The sequence below is a fragment of the Salminus brasiliensis genome, chromosome 6, assembly GCF_030463535.1.
Source record: "Salminus brasiliensis chromosome 6, fSalBra1.hap2, whole genome shotgun sequence".
In the NCBI taxonomy this organism is placed as follows: Eukaryota; Metazoa; Chordata; class Actinopteri; order Characiformes; family Bryconidae; genus Salminus; species Salminus brasiliensis.
Window position 1 is genome coordinate 41,747,625 of NC_132883.1, and position 20,927 is coordinate 41,768,551.

The 20,927-nt window shown below is 43.0% G+C and overlaps 1 protein-coding gene across 1 annotated transcript in view; it reads right to left on the reverse strand.

Annotated features, from left to right (window-relative positions):
* Nucleotides 1-129: 129 nt before the first annotated feature.
* Nucleotides 130-20,927, reverse strand: part of gfpt1 (glutamine--fructose-6-phosphate transaminase 1) — a 28,392-nt gene continuing 7,594 nt past the window's right edge. The window contains exons 7-19 of the mRNA XM_072682445.1: nt 20,693-20,754; nt 20,503-20,576; nt 20,300-20,408; nt 19,985-20,148; nt 16,638-16,733; nt 16,331-16,428; nt 15,679-15,799; nt 15,090-15,247; nt 9,142-9,256; nt 7,849-7,976; nt 5,956-6,123; nt 5,085-5,246; nt 130-4,684 (exon numbers count right to left, since the gene is read on the reverse strand). Coding sequence (XP_072538546.1) covers nt 4,640-4,684; nt 5,085-5,246; nt 5,956-6,123; nt 7,849-7,976; nt 9,142-9,256; nt 15,090-15,247; nt 15,679-15,799; nt 16,331-16,428; nt 16,638-16,733; nt 19,985-20,148; nt 20,300-20,408; nt 20,503-20,576; nt 20,693-20,754 — 1,500 coding nt within the window. The 3' untranslated portion in view covers nt 130-4,639. The remainder of the gene's footprint in view (nt 4,685-5,084; nt 5,247-5,955; nt 6,124-7,848; nt 7,977-9,141; nt 9,257-15,089; nt 15,248-15,678; nt 15,800-16,330; nt 16,429-16,637; nt 16,734-19,984; nt 20,149-20,299; nt 20,409-20,502; nt 20,577-20,692; nt 20,755-20,927) is intronic.

Here is a 20,927-nt window from a genome sequence, read left to right on the forward strand (position 1 = left end):
TACCTCGGACGTGTCTCGCAGACCGCGGACTCCAGCGGGTTTAGGGAAAATGGAAGGTAAATATACAGAGGTCTACACAAAGTCAAGTAATGCATTTTGTGGTACTCAACAGAGAAGGGAACAATGGAAGAAATTTTCCAAACTTTATTGCAACTACTAAAGAAAAGCCCAAAACCGCATCCAAAACAAAACACAGTGGATTGAGACAGTGCCGTTACCTTAATCAGGGAATAAGGCTGTAAAACTCACTTCCAATAAACGAAGCAGCATTCATTCATTAACTTACTTAAGTGTTACTCACTCTGCTGTAAGGCCCAAAGATCTTTCACTTTCGCTCACACCTACAATTTACAGCGTATCTTACAGTGGGGAAGCTTTAGTTTGTGCTGAGGCCGTGATCGCTAAGAGTGACGTTAAAGCCAGTGAGGAAGGAGACACTAAAAATGAAGGTCCAGACACCATTATCCTTTAACAGAGTGACCTGAGAGGCCCGACAACATCAGCAAGTGCACCCCGTCCAGGCCAGGTTGCTCTTTTTTTTCTTTTGTGTTCTGCCAGGAACCTTCCCAGGAGCTTGCTGAAGATCCTGAGAGGACAGATGCAACTAAAACTCCAGAGTGAAGACCTCCGACTGTCCCCTCCCTCCTCAAATCTACCCCCTTAAAACAACCCGAGGAAAGCACACCTTTGGTTACATGGGAATAGGTGCTTTTGGCTTAGACCCGTCTGATCCTTCGACGAGAAAGGTTTAACAGAGATATGCTTCGGGAATATAGAGTGATGAATGATTGGACGACATACATTAAGAGGCAGGTGTGAAAAACGAACATTGGTTCGAACAAATCAGGTATATAATAATAATAATAATTATAATAAAAAATAGAACAACCCTTCTGTACCCAAATAACAACAGAACAATAGAAAAAAAGCAAACACAAATAAAGAGAATGGTCCCTTGGTAACAATCAAAGAGGAAGAAGGTGGCATGGTATGGGGCAGCTCTCGGTGGCTCCCTCACACATCTACTAGCAAATCACACTGTAAACTTGAGACTCTTCAAAGTAACAAAGCGTCAGTGGAAAACACACAGAAACAAAGAAATAAAGATATTTAAAAAAAAAATAAATTAAATAAACAGAGGGCAAAACAACTCGAGGGGTGAATTAGGAAGCTCGATTTGTGGATAAGCAACTAATGTTGGGTTTATTATAAAGGAATACTCCAGCTGCTACACATGGTGCACTCACAGGCAAGCATTTGTGAGGTTGCATGACCTGTATACAAACACAAGCCTTTCCTGACAACCGACATAACCTACAAACCTACATAAACATCTATGGGAAACAAAAAAATATATATTTATTTATATACTCTTATTAATTAGGTATTAATTATGTATTTTAGTAGTGCACAATTGGATTGAAGGTATATTACATGAAAGCCACCAATAATGCCATTATTAGTTGTAATAAAGCACAAAAACACTTTGTTACCACCCTGTTATACAAACCATTTTCTACCAAATTTCAAAGACCAATTAGCCAATCCCTTTTTATGTGAACTCCCCCCATCACTAGCACTGCCCCTAAAACTAGGAGGGTGAAAACTGACATACGTGAAGACAGCCAAGGGCTCTTTTTGCCTCTTTACCTTGCATCGCTAGGTGGCCAGCACGCTCGGAGGAAAGTGCAGCTCCCCAGCTCCGATACAACAGCTAACAGACGCCTGTGCTGAACAACATCACACTAGGAGTACCATCAACCCATCTCTGAGAGAGCAGGGCCAATTGTGCTCTCCCTGGCTCTGGCTGCTGATGGCAAGCAGCACAAGCAGGGATTCGACCCTGCGATCTTTGGATCATAGTGGCAGCGCCTTAGTCCACAGTTTTTCTAGTCTTTTCTAAGTACAGTGGGAGCCCAAATGACTGCCTGTAGGAATCAGCAGTGCACCACGGATATCTGCCATAGAGTAGGTAGAAGAAAAGCTGAAGTATTCCTTTAAGGTTGGCTTCCACAGGTTGGTTTAATTGGCAAACCAATCCATCCAGCTTCATAACACACGCCATACTGCAAAGTCTAATCTCATGATAGGTAAGGACTGTAACAATGACTAGGCAACGTAGCGATGCTGAGGAATCTACTGCAGTAACTAAAGGAAGCAGAATCCCTGCAGTTTCCTGCTGAGGTGATCAGGCACACACACACACACACACACACACACACACACACACACACACACACACACAAAAGAGCATTGAACAACAGTAACATCTGGATTCCCTGCTTTCAGTAATAACACCACCATTCTTCACTGTGCAATGCTTGACTCGCCCTTCACAACATCACATTATCGCCAATATGAGTGAACACATCTGGCAGAAGTGAGCACATCAAACGTACATCAGACTGGGCTTCATAACCGCGATGCATGATGCATGGATTTTACTTCATTTAATAAACTACTCAGACGTCATACTTCACATAAGCACACGTTTCTTCACTATAAACAGTATACAGTAACACCGTACCGAAGGGCAGCATTCACAAGGCTGCGGAAAGGCTTATATACTGGAACAAGACAGAACAGAGGTCATCAGAGGACACCAAAACTGACCAAAGCAGCCTTCAGGACGACTGGCGCTCAATGGATTAAGGCGTTATAAACGTTTATGTAGGTGATGGTCAGTTGGTGGTGTAATGTAGCCTTACGAATGCTGTCCCCAGGATGTCTTTAGGAAGTTTAAAGGTAACAGTAATGCCCTCTAATATACCGATACGCTCTCCTACACGTGCTAGTATAGCAAAGTAGTAGGGACGGATAACTAACCACCAAGTCAAAACCTTGTACCTCCACTCTTGTTTTGAGTTTGTTTGTTTTTTTTTTTACATTTTGACACAGTTTAATAATCTGTTTTTTTATATCCTAATTCCATTATGCATGGACCAATACAAACCCTCCAAATGATGGAGTGCAATGGAAGAACTTTTACATTGACGTCCATTGAAAGCTTACGTTTTTTGTTGGAGATACAAGGTTTTTGCGTGACAGAGATAAGAAATAAAGTGAGTGTTCATCTGTGGAATGCATTAAGACGATCTATTAAACAAAACACATTTACAATATTGTGTCTCTATGGCTGTAACAACATTTCTTACCACTGAGTAAACGTGGGCAATATGACGATATTTTGTTATCGTGAAAAATTGAGTATTGTTAAATATCATCATGAGTGCTGAAAGGACACTGACCAGCTGCACATTTTACATTACATAGAGTGTAATTAGGGCTGTTTAATTAGCTGACAAGTATTTGAATAAGTTTTTAAGAATCTAATCAACAAATTGTGATAAATATTGTATTATAAATCATATCTTTAAATACCCCCCCCCCATATTGCCTACTCTTACTACTAAGGCTGGACTAGTACTGCTAATTTATTTCTACATATTTCTGTTGCAACATTGGTTGTAATAAATTCAAAATGAGTGATTTTTTATTCTTTCGTAATTGTATCAATTTCTCGTGATTTTGGACGCCAACTTTTTTTTTTTTTTTTTTTTAAGATTCGTGAAAACGTCCAACAGAAACACTCATCCAGAACTACGATTGGTCTCGCTTGCATATTGCAGCCTTCTGTGAGATTAGGATTGCAAAAGGGGAGGCACAGTGATATCAGATGATATCAGAATCATGATGGCCAATACTAGCTTTAAAAAAAACAAAAAAAAAGTTAGCAATTTTTTAGATTTTTAAAGCTTAAATTCTCCTCAAACTTTTACTTCTGCACTAAAAGTGTTTGTGTTTTCATTAATTTAGCATTTTAAAATGTTACACTTCCGTGTAATTCAGGCAGATTTAAATCCCAATTTCTGCATGTTATAAATATTTAATCAATCAGCATTATCAGATACGCACATGAAAAACATTGGACACAGTAATCGGCCCAAAACATCAGTGCATCTCCAACTGCAAACACTAATGTCCCAGTAATATCAACCTACGATATACGGTGCAACCCTGCCTGTCAGCGTACAGTGTACAGTGAAAATCAACCTCCTCCCGATTACAGAGACATAAACTAACACCCTGATTGTCCTCTAAACGGCTTTATCTTTCCCCCAGTAAAGTTAAAGTCAAGCAATATGCAATAATGGCTCCAGTACTGCCCAAAAATCTAACAAGAGCTTGATACAACAACTAGCTATCTATGAGTAACAGGATGTATTGGCACTGGCACTAGGGCACCTGACAAGTGTGGAGGTGATCTGCCTCACAAACTGAGGAGGTTTTTTGAGAGCACATACTATTAAATATCCAGTTCATCCACAACACAGCAGCTAATCTATTAAAAAAAGGCCACCCCATACCATACCACTCAAACAAAAGGGACGATACAATTAACAGCGCCACTCCTCCAGACAGACAGACATACAGACAGATGGACAGGTAGGTGCAGTTGAGGCTCATAGTATGAAAGGAACAGCCGAAGTAAAAAGACTTTGAGAAGACCTGTATAAAAACTGAGAATTCTGCTGAACTGTTTCCATTAACTAGTTTTTCAGTGTTTGTGAATGACTGTGTGTGTGTGTGTGTGTGTGTGTGTGAGTGAGTGAGTGAGGGTCACGTTCTGGGGGCGTTTCTACTCCACTGTGACCGATTTGGCCAGGTTTCTTGGACAGTCCACCTGCATGGAGAAAGAGAGAGGGAGATGATGAGAAACGGAAGCACGGATAAGCCTTTAAACGAGGTTTAATGAGCTTCACGTTACACGAACGGGTTCACATTAGCATTTCACTGCCTACTTCAGATCTGTCCAAGTCACCCATCACTGTGAACACATCTGTATCCTATAAGTAATATTATAATATCAGCATGAAATTTCAGCTGCTGCTGACATACTGGACGTCACGACTGATACAGAGAATGGGCGCATGAGGAGTAAGCAGTGGGCTAGAGAGGGAGTGTGTGATGCAGCATGGGTAATCCAATTAAGTTTCTTTCACTTCAAATTTAATTGAACTGAGGCCGAGACAGTGAGGTGAAGTGTGGTGTGTGTGTGTGTGTTTGTGTGTGTGTTCTCTCACGTCGTATCCGCGTAGCACGGCCAGGTGGAAGGACAGCAGCTGCAGCGGGATGACGCTGAGGATGCCCTGCAGGCAGTCCACGCAGTGAGGCACTTTGATAGTGCGGCTGGAGTTGTTAATGGTCTCGTAGTCTTCCTTATCACAGATCACTATCGGACGACCCTACGGAGCCACGGCACAAAGAAGAGACGAGGGCAAAGTTAAGACAAACGGGATGTAGTGTCTCTTTATTTTTGGCATCCTCCCATCCACCTATCCATGTACCTTTATTTATATGTCTATCAAACCATCCATCCATGGATTCACACTATATGGACAAAAGTATTATGACACCTGATTCGTCCTAAATCAAGAGGGGGCATGTTTTCTACTAGATTTTGCTGTGAGGATTTGATTGCATTCAGCAACAAGAGCTTTAGTGAGTTCAGGATGTAGGATGATCACCTCCCCACTTCATGGATTGATCACTAGCCATCATGTCAGAGAACAGTTCTTCCACTGCTCCACAGCTCAATGCTTGGGGTGGGCTTTATACCCCTCTTGCCCACGCCTGGCATTAGGCAGCATGGTGTCAGTGGTATCATATTTATTTATTTGCTTCAGAGAGTCCTATTCTATTAGCAGTACTTCTCTAACAGCAGTGTGTGCAATTGCACATCTGTGTCAGCAATGGGTACAACTTAAAGTAGCTGAATGAGCCTTCATTAAAAGGGGTGTCCACAAACATTTGGACATAAATATATGCATCTATTTATCTGATTATCCATCTATCCATCCATCTATGTGTCTATTTCTGTCTGTCTGTCTGTCTAATCGTCTATCCAACGGTCAATCATGGGTGTGTGTGTGTGTGTGTGTGCGCGCATCTTACCTGTCTTGCCACCACCTGCTGCAGAGCATTTTGGCACTTGGTGTAGGTGTGGTCTCTCATGATGATCATAATGACCGGCATGAGCTTGTCCACCAGAGCCAGCGGGCCGTGCTTCAGCTCTCCGGCCAGGATGCCCTCGGAGTGCATGTAGGTGATCTCCTTTATCTTCTGCAGGAACACACACACACACACACACACACTCACTGCTTTAGCCTCATAGCTCCAGTGCAAGCCTAAAACCCGCAAACTTCAGACACCACCCATGTCCTGGCTGATGGTCTGTATGTGATCTACGGGGAAGCGCTTTATATATAAGTATGGCTTTAACAGTGAGCCGTCACTGAAACTAATATCTTAATAATCAGCTCTGACAGATCTGAACTGGGATGCTGAGCAGCTTCGACAGCAGAGCAGCATCATGCGAGAGAGCAGTCACGAGTTGTTTTTGGGCCGGCCGGTGCATTTTTGTGGGACGAGCTGACTGATGAGAGTAAGCACATGGGGATGATTTCTTGGCTGGCTGCGTTTCTCCTCCTTCCCTATCTGGGCTCTGTTTGTCAGATAGCTGAACAGCAAGTGAACTCAGATGGATGCATTTACTGCTCCACAAGCTGGATCTACAGGCTCTAAATGAGTGAATGCAGTAAAAGGACGCTCATTAATTAAATATTATATATAAATTATTTGACAAATTCTAAACTGTGAAAATAGATCATCATAAAACTCATCATTAGTACTCCATCCCCATCTCCTCAATTACTTCCCCCATCTCTTCAATACCCCATTACTCCAACCTGATCTCTTCAATACCCCATTACTCCAGCCTGATCTCCTCAAAGCCCCATTACTCCAACATCATCTCCTCAAAGCTCCATTACTCCAACATCATCTCCTCAAAGCCCCATTACTCCAACATCATCTCCTCAAAGCTCCATTATTCCACCACCATCTCCTCAACGCCCTAATTACTACACCACCATCTCCTCAATGCCCCATTACTCCGCCACCATCTCCTCAACGCCCTAATTACTCCGTCACAAACTCCTCAATGTCCCATTACTCCACCCTGATCTCCTCAAGGCCTTATTACTCCACCACTACCTCTTAACCCTCCAATACTTAAACCCCATTCCCTCAACGGCCCATTACTCCACCCTATCTCGTCAACGCCCCATTACTCCATCCCATCTCCTTAAAGCCAAATTACTCCACCCCATCTCCTCAAAGCCCAATTACTCCACCCATCTCCTCAATGCCTTGTTATTCCACCACCACCTCCTTAACCCTCCAATACGCAAACCCCATTCCCTCAACGCCCCATTACTCCACCCAATCTCCTCAACGCCCCATTACTCCACCCCATTCCCTCAACGTCCCATTACTTCACCCCATTCCCTCAACGCCCCATTACTCCACCCCATCTCTTTAAAGCCCAATTACTCCACCCCATCTCCTCAATGCCTTGTTATTCCACCACCACCTCCTTAACCCTCCAATACGTAAACCCCATTACCTCAACGCCCAATTACTCCACCCAATCTCCTCAATGCCTTGTTATTCCACCACCACCTCCTTAACCCTCCAATATGTAAACCCCATTACCTCAATGCCCAATTACTCCACCACCATCTCCTCAACCACCCCATTACTCCACCCCATCTTGGTCTGTTTGGTTTGGCATTACCAAACCCATGTAACAGATACAACTCTAGGCCTTTCAGTCTGGGAGGTGCAGCAGCATGTTCGCCATCAGTGCAGAGAGGCTGGTCATTTACTCAGCTATGTTCTGCAACTGAAAGCACTTGAATATCAAAGCCTGCTGTTAGGAGAATTACCCAGCAGCTCATGAATGATGATCATTTATTTTATTGCTGGAAATGGGCAAGAACTAACCAGTGCTCCCTCCAGGCAGGTGGCGTAGTGATAGCCTCGGCCCATGATGAGGACACTCTTCTGCTGGTAGAGCTCAGCGGCCAGCTTCTGGATCTCCTCATCCAAACTCAACACCTCCTTTATCAGATCTATGGAGAAAATAGAGAGAAGTCATGCTGAAATGTGAGACTTCATAATGTACTGAATCATTTCCTACAGAACTACACCTGAATAACTGAGAGGTCTGAGTGTGAGACACTCAACCGATGAGTGTGAGAACCACACGTGTCCAAACACACCATTAAATGTTGGACTTCTGCCACTTTTTTGGAAAACTTAAACAGACTCGGTCAGAGCTGCATCTTCTGCAGGGCCATGAAGGTTCTAGGATAAAACCCACTGATGACAACCAAAGCGGTTTCCAGTGTTGGCGAGCTAACACTAACGTTAGCGCTCAGAAAAGCAGCCATGCTTAGAAAGCAGCAAAAAGCCACATCTTAAGACTTGCTGAAAGATGAACGTCTGGCTGACGTTTCTCCTTCATACTCCAACTATAGAGCCAGGAGAGCCAAAACAACAACCTTCAGGAACACATTCCTCACCCACGCAAGAACAACACACCAAAACAAATCACACACAACGCATTATTAATCAGATGACACACACACACACACACACACACACACACACACACACAGAAAAACAACAGGAAAAGACTAACACAGATTAAACACACACACGTTATTGACATCATCAGCAGTTTTGAGCCTGATGTAGGAGGAACTGTGGAACTACACTGCCAACACATTCCTGACCTGATTGGCTTCAAGACAATCCCAAAACCCAAGAGAGAGACAGAGACAGAGACAGAGAGAGAGAGAGACAGAGAGAGAGAGTGGCCGAGACAAAGAAAGAGAAACACACAGAGAGAGATAGAGAAAGAAAGAGAGACAGAGAGAGAAAAAGAGAGACAGACAGACAGACAGACAGACAGAGAGAGAGAGAGAGAGAGAGAGAGAGAGAGAGAGAGAGAGAGAGAGAGTGTGTGTGTCTGTGCATGCACGCAATGTGTGTGTGTGTGTGTGTGTGCTGGAGAAATGGGGAGGGCTCCCCATTAGACACTTGTGGTCCAGTGGAGAGTTCCAGCAGTGACGGTCAGCTGGCTGATACTCTAGCTTCCAGCTGTAAACACACACACACAAAGCTTGGAGCTCCACAGGGGCACATACGTGCTGTCCAATGGCATGGAGGTCAGTATCACAACAGACACACACAGACACACACACAGACACACACACAGACACACACAGATACCTGGGAGTATTCGGAGGCCCTGGATGATCTCCCGTCTCCTCGGCTGCACAGAGATTCGGTCATCACACATCAGCAGAGCGAACATGATCAGAGCCACAAACTGACTTGTGTATGCCTGAAAGACAAACACACACACACACACACACACCCCTTAGAGATATAACACAGATAGCTTTGTCCGGTATTTGGCTAACACCTTAAAGCAACAGTAAGCAAGAATTGGCATGTTTTGCTCCTGGGCGCCCCCTACAGTGGGGGAGTGTAATTCACTTTTACACCACTGTCTTAAACACAAACCGTGCGTTGAGGGGCATGGACAGCAGGCCACATGCAGTTGTTGACAAACAGAAGTGGCATCTGAAGTGTAGGATCGATTTCACACGGGTGTTTTTGCTCTGAGAGGCCAAGCCAGTCAAGCTGGACATTTGGTCAAGAGGGTAAGCGGTTATTGAGACCGGGAGCGTCCCAGAGCATCGTCCTCTGGTCCTCCTGAAACCGGTGGTCCGGGGTTCGCTTCCACTGGACTCTGGTGTGGCCTGCTGCACGTCTTGACGTAATGCTGCTTCTTCTGTGGAAGCAAACTAGTGCTAATGAGCCCCTTCCCAAATCGATCCTGGGTGCGGACATTCGAGACAATCGTGAAAACGCCCTAGGAGGCATGTGGGCTGAGGTGGTGGAGTAACAGTACAGGAATTTTCACAGCTATGGCGGGTGTATCGGGTTACGCAGCTCTACCCAGAGCTGGCTTACAACCCGCTGAAAAACATCAATCAACCAGAGCCTGTTCTGCTACAGAGGGGTCAGGAGAGTGGAGCGAGAAGAGGATCATGAAAAGGACCTAAATGAGAGCAGCATGTTTCCCCTGCTCAGTCACTGGGATGCAGAGTTGGACTGAAGCAGTCCTGATGATAAGCGGTGTAGCTGATGCTGTGTAGATTTCCGACTCCGCCGTGCCCCATAATCAGAGCACGGCTCCAGCGAGCTGCATTCTGCCACTGAAAACAGCCATAAATCAAAACGCGTGCGGTGTTTGGTGTAGCTGCAATTAACGTCTGCAAAATATTTACAAAACAACTCCACCGCATCATCAGGGGAGCGCTAAAGACCCCCGCATTCGCAACCGAGGCAGTTTAGCGGCGCTTAAAGCAGAGCGAAGATTAGCCAACGTCTGGAGAACAGAACCTCACCATACATCATCTCCACACTGACCACAGAAGAGGAGAGGCAGGGGAAGGGTTCACACACACACACACACACACACACACTCTGAGTGTGAAAGGCAGTAAAGCATGGTGGCAGCAGGGCTGCTAGGAAAGGAGTTATGGACGTACTCTCCGCTCTCCAGTGATCCCTGTCCACCCTCCATCAGCCAGCACACAGTCATCTGACCTTCCACTCCATTATCCCACCTGATTTAAAGCGCTCGTCTGGAAATTACTCAAAACTTTCCTCAAAAACACAACTTCAGTTTTCATTTTTAGTTCCACACTTAAGCCACAGGGCTGATGTAGCCAAAGAGCATTGTCTAGACCAAAGATTAACACGCCACACACACATACACACACGCGCATCAGTGTGTTCAGTGATATTAGGCTTGTGGTTTTGCTGGACACAGTACGAATGTAGGCCTCTCTAAAGATTCATACATTATAATCATGCTTTTATTATATAATAACTGTAATAATGAATAATATTATTACTGGTAATGTGTATGAAGCTCAGTGTTAGACTAAAATATTAATAAGTCATTTCTGTCTAAATCCACAAGATGGCGCTATTGAGACCCAGGCGTCTGTAGATTGTAAATTGCTGATATTTCTTGATGAAAGTATTTGTTAAATATTTAATATTTTAATCTAAATGAAATCTAAAATCTGAATGGACATTTGGCCACGACTTGAGACTTGCCTGTACTGACTTGACTGCATTTGCCTGTACTGCCTCGGAACTCGACTCGATCCAAAAACACACAGGGCTTATTACAGCATTACATGACTTTTGCCCAAAGTTGTGGCCTTTCCATCTAGCTGTGCGATGAGAAGGAACTGGAGGACGTCGTTATACAGCGGAACCCGCGAAGTGTGAGCTATATCCGACCTACACTTAATCGTCTTCACAGGCTCAGTCTGGCAACCCGGCACGCTGGGAAGCAGTGGGTGGGAGGATAGAGGAAGAATGAGTTTACACTCTTTCACAGATGGAGAGATGAGAGGGTCATTCTCTGATACCTGAGCTCCAGCTGAAGGAGGGGGGTCTAGTGGGAGATGACCATTCCAGATACAGTATATAATCTCTTATTCTCTCTCTCTCTGTCTCTCTCTCTCTCTCACACACACACACACACACACACACACACACACTATACTGAACAGTCACACAGTATTTCATTCCTGAATATCAGGCTCCTGCATATAAAAGCCCATTTGTATTCGTTAGCTCTGCAACCAGTGCTTTCCACTACACATTTACTACTGGACCATCACCTCTCTATCAGACAAACATGTCTGTGAAACCAGCAATTGTTTTTCGTTAAGGGAGTGATAACAGTCACAAACAAATAGCCATACTGCCACTAATAATACAGTTATGATAATAATATAGTTATAATAATATAGTTAATACTATTTCAGAAAGTGCAGGGGAAGAAAAAAATACATATTTTTTTACATTTACATATTTAATTTCATATTAAAACACACACATCATTCCTGCATTTTTTAAACAATACAATTACAATCTGAAACAAACTGAAGCAAAAATGTACTTAGCACTTCATGCAGCATCATATTGTGTTTTGCTATAATTTCAAAATACAGCAAATTTGTTGAAGCCACTCGCCTAACAATACCTTTAACTGTGTGAAATCACTGTAATGTCTGGCTGATTTGGTTTGTTTAAAGTAAAAGATAAATAATTAACATTGAAATTTAACCAATGTCTCCAACTTGACGAGTAACGGCATTTCATAACACTACACTATTTCGTTACTCCACGTCATCCTCCATTGTGCTTATTAATGCAATAAAACTAACAGCTTTAAAACAACTGCTGGAATAATAATTAGGATTATTACAATTTTAGCATAAAAATAAAGAAGCAGGATTACCTGTTTGAAATGATACACTATGGGTTATGTAATTTATTTTCTTTATAATTCATTATTCAGTAGCACTTCAGTTAAGTGTACAGAGCACTCAGGGACAAAAACTTTGAAAGAAACATTATCATTAAAACACCCTTCCTCCTGCTTCTAATTTGCATTGTTCTCTAATTTAATAAAAAGTGTTTTATACCACAAGCATATAAACGAGTAAAAAAAAAATTCAAGTATAATCTTGTGCAAAAGATCAGAGCCACTGAACATCAGCTTCAATGGAAAACACTAAAAAAAAGATTTGATACATTGAAATTTGAACTATCAAAATACTTTTTCTAATTAAAAGTGAATTCTTTTTAAAAATTAAACCAACCAAGTCAAAAGTGTCCTCATATTTAAAAAAAAACAAACAAACAAAAACAACAAAAAAAATCTTGCAATGTACACTGTTGGGTTTAGGATCCTTGAGAAATTTTTGGAGGTTTTTTTAGTTTGAAACTGTAGAGGAACCTCTTAAGGTGCTTTGAAGAACTTTTAAGGAACCTTTATTTTCCTCAAAGCACCTTAAGAGGTTCCTCCACAACTTCAAATTCAAGAACCTCCAAACAAGGACCTTAGATGTTTAACAGTGTAGTCTCAGGCTTTTGGTTTGGACCCCACTGTGAGCTCAATCAAACAGAACAAACAAAAGTGTGACTGCCTGGAGCTACAGTGTGTACAGCAAGTGATTCTTCATTAGTTCAGCTCTGCTGACTCTCCTGCAGAGTTTTACTGCAGCTCTAATCAGATCCACCTGATTCTCCCAATCCTGACGGCCCTCCTGCGGTGCCATGAATTGAATGAACACAAATGCAGTGCTTTTTTTTAAATGATATGCTACAGAAAGAGTACAGCACTGAAAGCTACAGGAAGCTCTTCTGGTGCAGTGTTGTGAAAAAAAAACGTAAAGAAAATTGAGCTAATTTCTAATTCACTACCTGTGTCCACACTTTTGCCAACAACTGGCTGTCAAATACACTAAAAATGAGTTCATGGACTTTGCTGCTACTACCATGAGTCCTGCAAATAGCTTCTTCCATCCACATCCACCAGCACAAGTTGAGACAACCTCAATAAAACAAAACCTCAAATCAAAACATGGCCTTAGGCTAAATATGGGGTCCCATAACTGCACTGTAACACACATCTGAAACCTGAGTGCTTATAAAGCTTTTCCCAATGTGGTCTGAAAGCACTGTAATAAGTAATTTCAGACTTTTCCAGCTGGCTCAACTCGACTATTCTGAGAAGTATACAAATTATATTAGCAATTATGGTCCTTTCTTCAGGCCAAAAACGCCAGCTCATGCATACATTCCAGCCTTAATGAGGCCATGCAATAAGTCTTCAATGACTGTAATGTGTTTTGAGGTAAGGCTAGTCTATAGATTTCTGCTACGGCCGGTATTCTGAGCTGTCTCTGTGGTAGCATGTTTCAATCACCTGCCGGAGATTTCACTGCGGCCTAATTTCTGTAAATATTTAGTTCTTTGGAAGTTTGCGTTCCTTCAGAATTCCGCGTCTTGTGTTTTTACAAAAGATTCCACACTATAAACAAATTTCATCTGTGTGTGAGAGAGAATATATATAGAAACATTTTCCTTAATTAAAAATTCACTGTCTGGAAATGACTTCATGTTGTCCCAAACAAATATTTGCTTTTAAAAACTGATATTTAGAAGAAGAATATTATTAATGTTTGCAGCTATTCTGTACCTAACTGTATTATTTTCTAATACAAATAATACAAAAGTTTAAAAAAATCTTACTCAAACAAGTATCATTTTAGAATTGCTTTGTGTTCGTGCAAAAGCCTCTGATAAGTAGATCTAAGCAGATCCACCTTCAAAACATCAGCTTCAATGGAAAAAACTAAAACCTAAAACTAAAAGCGTAAAACTTGCTTACGTTTAAATATAGTCAAGAAATACAAAATACGTTTTCATTTCTTTAATAAAAACAAAGTTAATGTAAAAAATGTAAACTACAAACCAAAGGTTTTTGATGTATATTTCTAAGTTCTGAAAGTTCTTGTTGTCCCGAACAAATAATTAAAAACGCTTTTATAATCTTAATGTCAGAACATCAGCTTCAATGAAAAACTCTAAAACCTAAAATCTCATTTGAACATAATCAAGAAATACAAAATAATCTATAATTAATTTAATAAAAATAAACAACTAATTTATTTTTTTTAATACTTTTATGGTTGTTTTAATTATACATAATTTCTTTAATAATAAATAATGTTGCGTATTTCTAAGTCAGTTGGTGTGGCATAGCAGATAAAACCACTAGCTGCCAGTGAGCTATTACACCATGTGGGAGACCAGGGTTCGATTCCCAGTCTGGGTGACCGTATGCTGCGCTACACCAATCAGAGTCCCTGGGCAAGACTCCTAACACTACATTGGCCCACCTGTGTAATACGAGTCACCTTGCAAGTCGCTCTGGATAAGAGCGTCAGCTAAATGCCATAAATGTAAATGTTAACTGAAAGTCCACTGTCCTTTAAAAAAACATGCATATTATTATATATGCTACTTCATACTTTTGAAGCCATCCGGCTACTAAATAAACACTTGAATTAATTGTTTGGACATTAAGATCGTCTATATACACTAATCTATAAAATAACTGTAGGTAGTTTTAATATTTAATAAAAACGTTTTTTGGCTGTGTTTGAGTGTTAGTTTGTTAGAGTGTTTATAAAAGGTACCTTAGTGTTTTCAGAGTGTGTGTGTGTGTGTGTGTGTGTGTGTGTGTGTGTGTGTGTGTGTGTGTGTGTGTGTGTTTTGGCAGCACGGATTACCTTAGTGCTGGCCACTCCGATCTCAGGCCCAGCATTGATGTGGACACCACAGTCTGTATCGCGGGAGATGGAGCTGCCGACAGTGTTAGTGATTCCCACGGTCAGCGCGCCGCGTTCCTTACAGTACCGCAGAGCCATCAGACTGTCCGCTGTCTCACCTGCAAATGATGAAAACATCTTTAAACACACATACACACTCACACATCAGCCAGAACATTAGTACTACCTGCCTTATATTGAGCAACAACAAATATGACCAATCAAGGTCCATGAGCCTGTTGCCGAGTCACTGGTTGTCCTTTCTTGAATCCCTTTGGGTAGGTACTGACCACTGCATACCACAAACACCCCACAAGACCTGCCTTATGTTGTGTAGATGTTTTGACCTAGTCGTCTAGACATCACAATTTCGCTTGTCAGATTCTCACTTGTCCATTTTTCCTGCTTCCAACACGTCACCTGACTGCTCACTTGCTGCCTAACACATCCACCCCTTGACAGATAGATGCCACAGTATATGAAGATAATCAGTGATAATCAGTGGTGCTAATGTTATGGCATGTTTTTTCCCCATGTCACGTTTTCCCACCTGATTGGCTGATGAAGAAGCACACGTCGTCCCGGAAGACAGGTGTGTTGCGGTCCATGAAGTCGCTGGCCAGTTCCACCATGACGGGCAGCTCAGTCAACTCCTCCAACACCTGACGAGTCTAAGAAGCATCACAGAGTGCACGGGTCGGATTTACAGGGGAGAGGGAGTTGTGCATCTCAAGGAAGCCGATAAAATAAGCGGATGCTTTTTGGGTGCTAGGCTAAGAGCTAACACTATTAGACACAACTACAATCTTTTAGGCTAGCTAATCACACACCATGCCGACTGGGCTCAGAGAGGACAACAACACTCGGTAAGACTCGGAAATCATTTTATAAAGTTTATGTCTAAAAAGCTATGCTAAGCTAGGCCAGCCTACGTTGCTCCAGGCCAGCCTACGCAGCTCCAGGCCGGCCTACGCAGCTCCAGGCCGGCCTACGCAGCCCCAGGCCGGCCTACGCAGCCCCAGGCCGGCCTACGCAGCCCCAGGCCAGCCTACGCAGCCCCAGGCCAGCCTATACAGCTCACAACATCTCAAATATTCATTAAATATATAATCTTGTATCCTTAATATGACAGTCAATCTTTTTGTGTCATTGTATTGTGCTACTGGGCTTCAGTGTGCATGTGTGTGTGTGTGTGCACTCACTGCCACTCCTGCATGGTAGCTGGTCCCACAAGCAATGAGAATGAGCCTGCGACACCTCTGGATCTCCTTAATGTGATCTTTCAGTCCTCCCAACGTCACTACAGACACACACAAACGCACAGATATGTGTAAAAAATCATCTGCATTAAAGATAAAAGGAAGAAATCCCCTCTTCTCATTAAATGTCCGTTTCACATTCCCTTCTCCCCGATTTTACCAAATGTTTCCTCGTTTGCAATCGTTCACCTCAGAATCACCTCATCCTGCCTCTCGGAGAGGGGCGCAGGCGTAGCAGGATGGTGCTCACCTGTGTTGTCGTCGAAGTTGACTCTGCCTCTCATGGTGTTGACCACCGACTCGGGCTGCTCAAAGATTTCCTTCTGCATGAAGGAGCTAAAGTTACCTGTGCACAGGGAGATGAAAAAGAGCAGGTATTGCGGGTGCTTTCATGTACTCAACGATTACGGCTCTTCTTCTAAATAAAACAGTGACGGACAGTACTGTGCAAAAGTTTTAGTCCCCTGTAAAAAACAAAAAACAAAAAAAAAAAACCACCAAAAATCAGAAGTACAAAGCTCCCAGGGTCTGTTCACACCTGGCATTAACATGCGTTTGTATCTGGATCTACTCTGACCAGATTCTTTTTACATCAGTCATTAAAACACGGCCCTAGTGTGATCAGATCACATCAGATCCCGTGTCAAAAACACACCAACACCCACATTATTTCCCGCTTACTTCCTGTCACAGACGGCTCTTATATGCCTGTAGCGGCTCTGTGGCTCAGCGGTAAGAGCTCCAGGCTATTGACGACAGGGTTGTAGGTATATAACCCTATCTACCTACAACCCTGGGCTATACAGTCCATACCCGGGCTCGGAAAGCTGCCACTGGGGGGCCCTTGAGCAAGGCCTTTCACCCTCTCTGCTCCCCGGACACCGCAGCAATGGCTGCCCACCGCTCCGGGCATGTATGCTCACCATCACTGTGTGTGTTTGATCACTAGTGCGTACGAGTGTGTGTGTGATCACTGCACGGATGGGTTAAAGGTGGAGGCCAAATTAGATGGAATCTGATCACAGCAAAAATAAATAAATAAATAAATAAATAAATAAAATAAAGTTAACACGTGTATTAAATGTAGACATGATCTGTGTCTGACCATCGCTGAATGTGGTTTGAGTGGTCTGATAATCCGATCACAATGTGTCTTGGGGGTGTTTACACCTGGCTTTCATGTGCAAAAAAGTGAAATCAGATTGTGATCAGATCACCGGAAACTCTGTTAACGGCAGGTGTAAACAGGCCCTCAGTGTTTATTTTGAGTCTTTGGCTTTTACGTGTTACGAGGTCATGTAAGCGTCCGTAAACATTTGAAAAGATTCAGCACTAGTTCTTCAACTTTAACATCATGTGGGTGAAGTGAAGTCGTGAACGTGAAGTGTTCTGGTGTGAAGCGGTCCGGGATGAGCTCGTCCTAAAGGGCACTCTGAGGATTTCTCATTCATCTATCTGCGACTCCTCCCGGCCGCTCTCCGACGGCGGTCAGGGAGCTTAAGCAGCTGCCAGACACTGATTACTAATGAAGAGTTTTGTTTTCTGCTCGTTAAGGAATCGATGACGACGGCGTGGAGTGGAAAATGATCACAGTGAGATGCGCAGGAATGTGACACAGATTTCCCAGCAGTCATTAGTAGCCAATTAGTGGCCAGTGCAGCGAGGCCCGACACAGCGAGAGCCTATTGGAGCCGAAATTTAGGTCATGAGAATTGGCCTATTTCACAAACACTCCGGGTAATAAGAGTCGAGAGAGAGAGCGAGAGAGAGCAACAGAAAGAGATCAAGAGAAAGTGCAAGTGAGAGAGAAAGAGAGTACACTACTGCCACCTGGTGGTCAGGAATTTTTTTTTCCCGGACTCAGAAGCAGGACACACCAACATTTCTGCTATAAATAATGAAAACGACACATTTTGAGGTATAATTGCTAAAAATGGTGACTTGATTTTTTTTCCCTACAACATAAAGTTCAAATAACTTAAATCAGAACTCTCAAAATATAGCGCTTTACAAACCCTTTAAACGTTTCCAACAAAAGGAATCAATATACTGAAAAAACAACCTGGTTTAATACACACTGGATAAAAAACACTACACCCCTAACGCATACACCACTCAATTTGTGCCATCACTCTGTAGTCGGCGTCATGACCATATGAGGACCTGAAAGAAACAAGATTTTTCGAAAACCAAGGACGAATGTGGTTATCTGGTAATGCTACGAAGACCGGCTGCAATCTTTTCAGCTGGCTATCAGCACACAGAAAGGACCAAGTAAAGACATTAGCACTATCTGGTATAGCCTAATCACTACAAGCACTTTTTGTTATGCTTCTAAGCTATGATAAGCTGGTGTAGGCTAGGCTAGGCTTGGCTATATGTAGGAAATGTGGCTCCTGTGACAAATCCCAGCACTGTAAACAAGCCAGTAACAGCAGAGCTTTCTTTTGTTGCTTTTTCCTGTATAACTGAAAAACACTGTATTTCATTCTGAGGTAAAGTAACAGGGTGGTAAAGAGTCCTGTTATACATCACATAACAACAAAATGCATTCTTTAAAAGCTAGCAATAAAGCAATTAATTCGAGAATGATTTAAAACCGACATTCAGAACCTCTGACAATGACAATTATTTAAATTAAAAACATTCTGTAGCTACTTTCCCTGCCCTGTGTGTTCATGTACTGCCCCCTTAAAAACTGTCCCTGTGTGTGCTGTCACATGACTCAGCCCTGTCCAGTCTGCGCCATGGAAGCAGCATGGAGAACTCAAACCTTGAGACATCTGAGCAACTCCAGCAGCCTAACATCTCCTCAACACCTCCAGACTCTCAGTTTTGCCTATTCTCCCTCACACACACGCAGACACTTCTAATGTCCTGAAGCGGCCCACTCTTATTTATCTGCAAATCTCACTGTCGGAATTAGCCGAACTGTTCTTAAAGCTCATAAAGACGTTTTTTACAAGCTAACCCTGGTTTTAACAGCAGCTCTTAAATTCAACGGTTCCCTCGGACCTTGTATGCATTCATACCAAGATCAGCAAGCGCTTATAGCTGAGCAGTCAAGCGTTCAATTGCAAAAACCAACTGCCGGGCCGCTAATTTACTGCTAGCGCATTTTGCTTGGCTGGTCTGCCTGGGAAATGATGGCTGGGTTCCTCCAAACTGACTGCACTGTGAGAAACTGCAGCAAGCTGTGGATTTTACTATCAATTAGAGCTACAGGACAAAGATCATTCATAAATCTAAAATCCTTCAGCAGCTTATGAAGCCAAGTCAAACTACTTCAAAGATTACTGAATCTCAGAATCTGACATTTGAGGTTGCCAGAAGAAGAATACTTCAGTCTAAGTCAGCTGGGAATTCATTCAAATGTGAAGGAATACCATATAAATCAGAACTGGGAACGATAGGCCATCATTCGGAGCATTCAGAGTGCTTCTCTCTACAACGCCACCTCGACGGATGCTGGGTTGATGGGTCTTGAGATGAACAAACTCAGCCCAATGTTCTCGTAACACCAATAAAGAAATTTAAGATCTTATTAACCTTTGAAGAAGCTTTCTGGGTCATACAGCCTGCCACCTTCTCTCTTACCCTTCATGATCTGCTGAAGCTCCATCTGCAGGGTTTGGATGGCGCGAGCCGGATGGTCTCCTACCCTGCGCTTGATCCGGTGGATGGACAGACGGCCTTCTGATACGGCTGCAATGTCGTCGTCTTCCAGGAAGATGACTCGGTTGGTGTGTTCGATCACAGCACTGTCAGGAAGCATGAATTGCTTGGAACATCAAAAGTGATCATAATAAACTAATAATAATAATAATAATTTTTATAAACTTGAAATTTAAAACTGGAGGTGCTTCGAGGAACCTTCAGGAAAAGGTTTCCTGAAGAGAATAACCTGCAGACCTGGCATCAGATGCAAAGTAGTACTCCACAGCTTTCTCGTCAACAGGAAACAGGCAGGTGTCCTCACCCAACCTGGGGAGCGTGGGGCAGCTCTTCTTATCTTTACCAGCTGGAGAGACAGGGATGACAGAAATGTGACGCACTTCCAAAAACACAAATCGTTGGAGGCCGTTAACAGATCGGTTCCTGCAGGTCTCACTCACAGTACAGGATGGGAATGTGATCTGTCGACAGCTTGTGGTCACTCTTCACGCCCATCAGTAGGGGACTTCCTCTCCTGGAGGAACACACATGGTTAACATCGAACAGCAGACTACTGCAGAAGACGGTGTCTTCAATCTTCAGGTCAGTCATTCGCAAGTAAGGTCTGTGTCTTTTTTAAAGGGAGGGTACCTTGTTCCCACAGCCTCTCCTGGGAAGTGAACGCTCTTGAAGACCAGGGCGAAAGCTCCCTCCTGAACACCAGACAAATACAAGACAGATGTATCCCAGTACTGTGTAAATAGTTTCTCCAAATATGTGAGTATTGCACACTGATCAGCCATAACATTAACACCAGTAGTAGTTGTAGTTTCTCTGCGTACTCTGTTAGCATCCTTTCTCCCTGTTCTGTTCAATGGTCAGGACC